The sequence below is a fragment of the Sorghum bicolor genome, chromosome 7 (assembly GCF_000003195.3).
Source record: "Sorghum bicolor cultivar BTx623 chromosome 7, Sorghum_bicolor_NCBIv3, whole genome shotgun sequence".
NCBI lineage: Eukaryota > Viridiplantae > Streptophyta > Magnoliopsida > Poales > Poaceae > Sorghum > Sorghum bicolor.
Window position 1 is genome coordinate 60,438,467 of NC_012876.2, and position 10,070 is coordinate 60,448,536.

The 10,070-nt window shown below is 40.8% G+C and overlaps 1 protein-coding gene across 1 annotated transcript; it reads left to right on the forward strand.

Moving 5' to 3' along the window:
- Positions 405-5,270, forward strand: LOC110437049 (probable uridine nucleosidase 1). Its single transcript, XM_021465138.1, has 10 exons — positions 405-738; positions 2,073-2,188; positions 2,266-2,325; positions 3,081-3,263; positions 3,353-3,457; positions 3,538-3,634; positions 3,715-3,822; positions 3,919-4,054; positions 4,234-4,385; positions 4,831-5,270. Exons 1-9 carry the CDS (start codon positions 675-677, stop codon positions 4,340-4,342), a joined length of 978 nt encoding a protein of 325 aa, XP_021320813.1. The 5' UTR covers positions 405-674; the 3' UTR covers positions 4,343-4,385; positions 4,831-5,270.

Sequence of the window (10,070 nt, forward strand, 5' to 3'; positions counted from 1 at the left end):
CACCAAAATAGCAAGCCATGTGGGCTCATCCACGTGTCATGCCGTATCCACACCACCACATCTGCGACGCCCGTCACATGGTTGAGGCTTTGGCGCGTCCAGCCGTCCACGCCCAACTGTCGACGACCACCATGGCTGCCATTTGCTTTCCCCCAAACTCTGCAGTGTCCTCTGCCCTCTACCCTCTGCCTTAACCAATTGATTATTACTACTAATCCACTCTATAATATAAACTAATCCCACGATAATCACGTCCTGGCCGAGGCCGACGACATTACCCACATCTCCCGTCATCTATTGGAACTCGGCTCATCTCCTCCCACCTCATCTCCGTCTCCATCTCCATCTCCTTCTCCTTCTCCGTCTCCGTCTATAAAGCTGCCTCTGTGACACACAAGAGAAGAAGGCCAAAAGGGAGCCCCGGCGAGTTGGAAACGAAAAGCAAGGGAAAGCCAAAAGGCAGAATCCGCGAGACAAGAAAGCAGTAGGAAGGAGAGGTTGCGTCCCAGCCCCACCCGCCATCTCCTCTTCTTCCCTTTCCTCGGCGCCTTTCCACGATTCAGATTCACAAAGATTGGAGGACCCTTCTTCCTGCCGCGCGGCAATTCTCGTTCGTTCCAGTGCCCAGGGCGCTGTTCTTGAGCGGAGAGCGGAGGGCGCCGGCCGGGCTCGCGATGGGGCAGGACGGCCAGCAGATCCGCCGCGACAAGCTCATCATCGACACGGATCCCGGCATCGGTGCGTTCCCTTCCCCCTGACTCCCTCCTCCGTTGCCCTCGTCCCCTCCACCATTGTTTCGTTTTCTTTACAAGCTCCTACTAGTACTGTGTTTCCTCTCCTGGCTCCTCCAAGAGACAGAAAAGCTTCGATTTTTTTTTCTTGTGTGTATAATAAATATAATAATCCCGTTTCCCACTCCTAACCACATTGGGAGAGCGAGGGAGAGGAACGAACGGGAGTGCGTAGGAAAGGATGCCGGCGATTTCTGGCCATCGTCTTAGTCAGAGTTTTGTCGTCCTAGAAATTATTTACTTTTACTCGCACGTGATGATGTGGCGCTGGTTTCTGGCCTTGGGGACCCTATCCGTGCGTCGATGAAAACGATGCCGTCGCGGACTAACACGACCACCGTGCGTCATCTTCTTCTCTGCTGAATAATCAACCACTCAACAGTGGGTAGTAAAGCTACAATCATGGCTCACTAATTTGTTTATTAGTAACACTGCTGTCCTATTAGGTCTGCACTCGTCGTTTTCCCTTTCTTTTCCCCATCAATCAATTTCCGGTAATGAACTGGAACACTTCTGTGCCTAATGGCAATGATCCTAGTGTCGACAAGTGTCAGTGCTACTAGCCCAATCATATGGTTCAATGGTAGCACACATGGTGTTTTTCTGTCAACTCGGTAGGCGGACTCATGTACTAGTAATTAGCAGTATACATATATCAGAGGTAATGAGCTCACAAAAGGGATTTCACAGCACACAGCTTGTTGACTGTGTAATCAATATGCAGTATTTGATAATAAAATATGTCCGAGTAGCAGTATACATATATCAGAGGTAATGAGCTCACAAAAGGGATTTCACAGCACACAGCTTGTTGACTGTGTAATCAATATGCAGTATTTGATAATAAAATATGTCCGAGTATGATTACACGAGCTTAACATTCCCAATAAAGCTTCACTTATTCAGGTTCTGAATAATCTGTCCAAATCAACTGCGAAGTTTCAAGGGCGAATAAATATTCTTAGGTCTTTGAAAATTCCATGTAAGCTGAACTTATTGAGCTGCTACGAGGAAATATTCAATCAAATGACTGATAGGCCTAAGTATACATTATTCACAAATGCTCGTACAATATAACATTAAAAGCCAAAACACTATAACTGTACAGTTTAATATAAGGCTGTTAATATTAGTACTGTAGACAATGTAAGGGTATCATTTGGTACCCATTTGTAATATCTAATTCTTAATCGTAAGTCCTTTTCCTAGAAGGCATTTCAAGTTGTAATAAGGAGTAGACTGCAATTTAACTGTCTCTTGTCTCCACAATCCTATTTCTAGATGATAGCATGACGATCCTAATGGCGTTCAGAGCACCTAGTTTGGAAATCATTGGGCTCACAACCATATTTGGCAACGTGGATACAGTGGGCGCAACACGTAATGCGCTATTGCTGGTAAGCATTTGAGATGGTTGAGCTTTATTTCTTTATTTTCTTAGGTTCGCTAATAATGTTAAGTCTTACATGGGCAGTGTGAGAGAGCAGGACACCCTGAAGTTCCAGTAGCAGAGGGAAGCCACGAGCCCCTAAAGGTTGTTAGCTCATGATATTATCCTGTGTTGTTTTCATGACACACTGCAAGAAATTTGCTACTCTTTTCCTTAGTTTGCATTTCATATTACCAATTTGCAATGACTGAAATTTCTGACTTGATCTCCATCCATCAAAAGTTCCACTAAGTGAAAGTTTATACCAATATAATATGACAAATGGGGTGTTTAGTTCCCCATAGAATATAAAATGCAAAATGCCAACTACTTTGGAGTGATGAAATGCAAATTGCCAAAATTTTCAGGGTCATGTTTAGTTCCATCCAAGATGCAGAATTTATTGTCCTCATGAGAGCCTCTTGAGGCTCTTTTTGGGTTTTTTGGCCTCTTGAGGCCAAAATCCAAAATGGAGAATAACCACCTTTTTGCCAAATATTTTGCATGGCGTTTAGTTCCATTATGCAAAATGATGGAACACAACCCCGAATTTTTTGGAAAAAAAGGGGAACTAAACACCCCCAAAGTTGTCTTTCCAATGTATTGGATGGAAACACATGGTACACTACCTTTTCTTTTATGGTACAGCTTGGTGTTTTGCGCTGTATCTTTTATAATATTACTTACATTGTTTGCTTGTTGGTAATTGTTAGTTCATAGATGTAGCTAGAGAATCACATTTAGCTTGTAATAATACTATATGTTACTTGCTCAGTAATTTTATCTATAGTACAGTTTGAATCCACATAGCACTGCATTTGTCTGGATGAACTGAATGATCGATACTTTGTGTTCATTAGGGAGGAAAGCCCCGTGTTGCTGATTTCGTTCATGGCTCAGATGGCATTGGGAATCTGTTTCTTCCTGCACCCTCTGCTAAGAAGGTTGAGGAAAGTGCTGCTGATTTCCTGATTAATAAGGTCTCTGAGTTTCCAGGAGAGGTCTCTGTGCTTGCTTTGGGACCCCTGACAAATGTAGCATTGGTATGTTCAGGATCATTGGACTAAACCTATTTATTGTGCTGTATATTCTGTGCTATATGTCATGACTCAGTGTCTCTGTTCTTGCTTAGGCCATCAAAAGAGACCCTTCTTTTGCAAGCAAGGTGAAGAAAATAGTTGTACTGGGTGGAGCTTTCTTTGCAGCTGGAAATGTCAACCCTGCTGCTGAAGCAAATGTATATTAAAATACTGCATTATACTTGAGGAGGCTAATACTTTAACATAAGTATTAAACCTTGAGTGCATTACTCTGCAGATCCATGGAGACCCAGAAGCAGCTGACATAGTTTTTACTTCAGGAGCAGATATCGTTGTGGTTGGCATTAACATAACAACACAAGTCTGCTTGACAGGTTGGTTCATTGATAGTCTGTTGTCTAGAGTTCAGGTTTTGGGGTTAACTATATTCACCATGTGATTTTCGTTGTTTTAGATGAGGATCTCTTGGAGCTAAGAAACTCGAAAGGGAAGCATGCACCGTTGTTATCTGAGATGTGCAAGTTCTACAGGGATTGGCATGCCAAGTCTGACGGCTTCCATGGTATTTGAAAATATATAATACTGTTGTATGCTTTTGCCAATTACCATCAAATATGAGAAGAAACACACTTTTGACAGAAAATTGCAATCTGTTCAGGAATTTTCCTTCATGATCCTGTGAGCTTCACTGCCGTACTTCATCCCGAGTACTTCACATTCAAGAAGGGTGTGGTGAGGGTGGAGACCCAGGGCATTTGCACTGGCCACACTTTGATGGATCACGGATTGAAGAAGTATGCTCTTTTCTGAGTAACTCATAAAAGATTGACCCATCTGATGTTTGTTAGTTTCCACATAAATCTAACCAAATTACTTTATAATTCTTGGAGTAAGCAAACCAAGGCAAAAGTTACCCCACAGGATCTATATGTTTCAGCAAATTTTACACTTGTTTGTTCCTACTATGTTGCAGGTGGAATTCAGAGAACCCATGGTCAGGGTATAAACCGATTTCAGTTGCGTGGACGGTCGATGTGCCAAAGGTTATCAGCTTTGTAAAGAAGCTGCTCATGGCACAATGAGCAACGACATCAGCGCTCTCTGATGTCCAAGAAAATTTGACAAGTACAGAGCCTCTCTCCCAGCTGCATTGTAATTAGTTTCTGGACCTAGGAAGCTTCCTATTTCCTCCAATAGTAAGAGGATCGCCTTGTTGTTTGAGTTGAGGTCTTAATGATTCAGATCTATTGTCAAAAAAAAAGAGAGATTCAGATCAACCTCCGTACTTGTGATTAAAAGATCAATATCACAAGAGTGGATAGGTTGGTCTAAGCCATTCCGTCCTTCTAATCTGACAGTCAAAATTATGTCATGTGTCCTGAGAAACATAGGAAGCTTCCTTGTGAAAGGTTATGCATCATACCATGAAGTAAATTCTGGCATACGACATCACGTCTCACATTTGTATCAATACATTTCGAATCAATGAAGTTTCCCATACTCCTTACTGCATACTTTTCTCAAAGATCATAATCTTGTTTTTAATGTGCCGCTCCTCCGATGTTTTCAGGCGAAGAAAACGATATGCTTGACGTTGACCCATACTCCTTACTGTTAAGAGCAGTGAACAACTTATGTCTTTCATTGATCTCATAGAATATATACAAGTGAAGGGGGCATGTCCGTACGGACACAACCGTTCAGTTTACAGAACCACCGAAGGGACATGCCTCTTCAGGGATTACTGACTGCTAATCCTATGATTAACTGCTAATCCACTTCTCTAATCTTGTTGTATCAACGGATGAGATCATTAGTGATAAGGTGTCTATTCACCAACAGACACCGTTTCGCAACACTCCCCCTTGATCGAATCTTCCTTTGAGATCAATGTAGCTGTAAGCTTAGATTCCTCGAAAAACCATGTGGGAAAAATCTGAGGAATATGTATGTATGGATATGCTGTAAAACTCCTTTAAACCTTTATAGGAAAACAAGAAGAAGGTAGCATATATTTGTGTGATTTAAACAAACCACTATGTCATTGGTATTCCAATTAAAAACCCCAGTGGGGAAAAATATTGGAGATACGACATAAAGATAACTCCTCTAAAAACCGTTTAGGAAAAAAATGAGGAGCCATATTAAGAGATATGTCGCTAAAACTCCAATAAAAACCCAGTGGGAAAATCAGGAGAAAATATGACGACATACTATAAGTATTGCCTCTTGAAATAACTCTCATGAAAAACCTTTTTCAAGGAAAAACCATGGATGAGTTGGGAGGGCAATGTGTGTCTTTGATATTTCCCACAAAAACCCCGGTGGGGAAAATAGAAAATATGACACATGCTTATGTTAATATTACCTCATTAAAAACTTTAACAAGAAACCTTTTGAGTAAAACTTGTGAAAGAAAAGAGTATAATATGATGCTGGTACAGGTGGCATCTAGGAGATGTCTCCCCCTGATTCTGGCAAATCTCGAAGTCGCCTCATACCAATTCCATGTACCAATTTTTGAAACACAGAAGTTGGTAAGGACTTAGTAAATAGGTCAGCGAGATTATCACATGACTTGATTTGCAAGATGTTTATTTCCCCACTTTCTTGTAATTCATGGGGATAAAACAATTTAGGAACAATATGCTTAGTGATATTGCTCTTTATGTAACCTGTTTGCATCTGTGTAACACAAGCAGAATTATCTTCATAGATAATTGTTGGTGATTCAATTGAACCAATACCACATGACTGTTGTATGTGGTTAATCATTCTGCGAAGCCACACACATTCTCGTGATGCCTCGTATAGAGCAATAATTTCAGAATGATTAGTAGAGGTGGCTGTCAGAGTCTGCTTAGAAGACTTCCATGAAATAGCTGTACCTCCATGTAGGAATACAAATCCTGTTTGGGATTTTCCGTTATGAGGATCAGATAAGTAACCAGCATCTGTATAGCCAATCATATTAGGATCATGATTTTTCTTGAAGAATAAACCAAGATCCTTTGTGCCATTAAGGTATCTGAGGATACACTTTGCTCCCGTCCAATGACGGTGAGTCGGGTCCGCACTATGTCTAGCTAGTAAGTTCACTGCAAATGCGATATCAGGCCTGGTGCAATTTGCAAGATACATAAGTGCGCCAATGACACTGAGATATGGGATTTCAGGTCCCAACGTCTTCTCCCCAACATCCCGTGGTCTAAATGGATCTTTCCCTAATTCTAAGGAACGAACAACCATCGGGGTTTTATTAGGGTATGATTTATCCATATTGAATTTCTCCAATATTTTCTGGATATAGGCTGATTGATGCACTAAAATCCCTAAAGGACGGTGCTCAATTTGTAAGCCTAGGCAATATTTGGTCTTTCCCAAATCCTTCATCTCGAATTCCGTCTTTAGATGTTTGCGTGCTTCTTCTATATCCTTTGGACTGCCAATGATATTTAAATCATCAACATATACAGATATAATACAAAATCCCGTTTGAGATTTCTTAATGAAAACACATGGGCAATCATCATTATTGGTGTATCCTTTGTTTAAAAGGAATTCACTCAGTCGGTTGTACCACATTCGTCCCGACTGCTTCAAGCCATATAATGACTTTTGTAGTTTTACACAATACATGTTACGATTTGCGTTTGGATTCGGAATTTGGATTCCATCGGGAACCTTCATATATATGTCCGAATCAAGTGACCCATATAAATATGCTGTCACCACATCCATCAACTGCATAGATAGATGATTTTGAACTGCCAATGATATTAAGTATCGGAAAGTAATTCCACTCATTACTGGAGAATAAGTTTCATTATAATCAATGCCGGGTCTCTGCGTGAACCCTTGTGCTACTAGCCTTGCTTTATATCTCACCACCTCATTGTTCTCATTCCGTTTCCGGACGAAAACCCATTTAAAGCCTACAGGAAAGACTTTGGAGGGTGTGGGTATAGCTTTTGTGAATACCCCTCTTTTAGTGAGCGAGGCTATCTCAGCTTTAATTGCTTCTTTCCATTGAGCCCAGTCTGAGCGCTTTTTGCACTCTGCCATGGTCTTAGGATCTGGATCATTGAGAAAGATTTCTGCAATTGCTGCGGAGAAATATGTGTCTACAACAGTAGTCTTACGATCGTATGATTCTCCAGAATCAATATAATTGATGGAAATTTCTTTCACCCCATTATTTGACTCAACATTTCCCAAAACTATGGAGTCAGGGTGTTCCGATGTCCCAGGATCAGAATTTGGATGCACCGTTGATCCGGGTTGTGGATTTGGTCCTGGTGTTGGATTTTTATCCACTATTGGGTGTCTACCAACTTGAGGTTGGCTTGGATTTACTGATTTGGAGGATTTACCTCTCGATTTCCTTGGACGCTTACTTGGAGCATTATCCTTAGGAGCGGCCGTACTTCTCCCCCTCTTCTTTGGAAGTGGGAGTTGAATGGTTTTTATTGGTACCTCCACTCTTTCGGGCGCATTGCGAGCAGGATAAGAGGATTTAGTGACACCCTTATAATCAGTAAATGCTTCTGGCAGGTTATTTGCAATATGTTGCAAGTTTATGATTTTCTGAACTTGTTGTTCAGTTTCTTGAGTACGTGGATCTGAGGGGGAATTGCCTTGGGCATTCCAGTTGATTTCCTGGCATTCACTTTGGTACTTGAAATCTCCCCCTAATGCTGGGAAATGGTCCTCATTGAATATGCAGTCAGCATACCGGGCCGTGAATAAGTCCCCTGTAAGAGGCTCGAGGTATTTGATAATCGATGGGGATTGATATCCCACATAGATACCAAGTTTCCTATGTGGACCCATAGAGGTACGCTTAGGTAGTGAGATCGGTACGTATACAGCGCAACCGAATTTTCGCAGATGGGAAATATTTGGCATATTCCCACGTACTAATTGCAATGGGGAGACAACATGGTATGCAGTTGGACGCAATTGAATTAAGTCAGCAGCGTGTAAGACTGCATGACCCCAACATGAAGTTGGTAGATTGCAATTTTGTATTAGTGGTCTTGCAATGAGTTTAATTCTTTTAATAAGAGATTCTGCTAAACCATTTTGTGTATGGACATATGGGACAGAGTGCTGAACTTGAATTCCTAAAGCCATACAATAATCATTGAAAGCCTTTGAGGAAAATTCAGCAGCATTGTCCATTCGAATTGATTGAATTTGATGTTCAGGATTATGTGCTCTAAGTTTAATAAGTTGAGCAATAATTTTTGCGAAAGCATGGTTACGTGTGGATAAAAGACACACATGAGACCATCTAGTAGATGCGTCTATTAGAACCATAAAATACCTGAACGGTCCAGATGTTGGTTGTATAGGGCCACAAATATCTCCTTGAATGCGTTCAAGAAATTTTAGTGGCTCATTTTGGATCTTGACGGGCGATGGACGCAAGATCAATTTACCTGTAGCGCACGAAGTGCACATAAAATCTGAAGATTTTGGAAATTTAGCAGTATTTAACTCATGACCATTTGAATTGCTGATAATTTTCCGCATCATCCCTATACCAGGATGACCAAGGCGATCATGCCAAGTTTTGAATGCATCAACATTCTGGAAAATTACCTTGTACGCAACATGTGGTACGGGTTTGATGTATGTGTAGTACAATCCGGACGGAAAAGAGGGAATTTTCTCAACAATTTGTTTGCCATATCCATTGTTTTTAGTAACAAGGAGAATTTCCTCATTATTGTCATCAAGGGTTTCTATATGGAAACCATTTTGACGGATATCTCTATAACTTAATAAGGTACGCTTTGAATCGGGATATAATAATGCATCCTCAATTGTAATTTGGGTACCCATAGGGAGTACGATAATGGCACGACCTGAACCAATTATCGTAGCATCGCGCCCAGCGATTGTCAAAACATTTCCTTGTCTTTTAGTAAGAGTTTGGAAATATTTTGTTTCCCTAAGAATAGAATTAGTGGTACCGCTGTCCACTAGGCATAATTCCTCTTCCATCAGATCGACCCCCGCAGAAACTATATATAAATAAAGAATTTGATATAAAACTCTCTGATAATATATAGAATACATACTTTATTTATTGAATATCAAATGTGTACAATACATTTATTGGATATCCAAACTAAGTAGTGATGACATCATTAAATATTTACAACACATAGGACATAAATATTGTTTATTATTACAATCACTAGAACATAAAGACATTAGAATCTAAGGGATTGGGAGCCTAGTGAAAGTCTCCAAATATGTCGTTGGATGCATATTCCACGATCATATTCCCTGTATCAGCAAGATCCTCGCCTCCTCGTATGATGTTGTTGCTTGGTTCCTCAGGAACTTGTTGCGAACAACCAGCCTCTTCCCTGGTGGTGTCAGGTCGAAGATTGAAATGGGCTTCATACTTCTGTCCTGGTGTAGCTCGTCCACGACCCACAGACTTTAAGTAAAGATCAACTAGATGACTTGGGGTACGACATTTCTTTGTAGTATGGTTATAACAACCACATTTTTGACACACAGGTTTATCATCCCTGTTCTTGGAAATGTTCTTACCCTTTTTGTAAGGTTTACCTTTGTTGGAGTCACCTTTTTGGGGCTTCTTATTGCGTCTGCGCTTGTTTTTACCCTTCTTGGAGTTTCCTTGTTGATAGTTCTTTTCAGATCTATTATTAGACATGGGTTTATTCTGAGTATATGCATGTACTTCAGGCAATGGAGCAGACCCAACAGGGCGTTGCTGATTATTCCAAACCATAAGTTCAGAATGTTTTTCGGCCTCAAGTAAAGTTT

What these genes read in the sequence shown, in the direction of transcription:
- LOC110437049 (XM_021465138.1), top strand. Translation starts at nt 675, where the DNA reads ATGGGGCAGGACGGCCAGCAGATCCGCCGCGACAAGCTCATCATCGAC. An exon ending in GAAGCCACGAGCCCCTAAAG is followed by an intron (nt 2,326 to 3,080) that starts GTTGTTAGCTCA and finishes TGTGTTCATTAG; the next exon opens with GGAGGAAAGCCCCGTGTTGC. An exon ending in CCCTGACAAATGTAGCATTG is followed by an intron (nt 3,264 to 3,352) that starts GTATGTTCAGGA and finishes GTTCTTGCTTAG; the next exon opens with GCCATCAAAAGAGACCCTTC.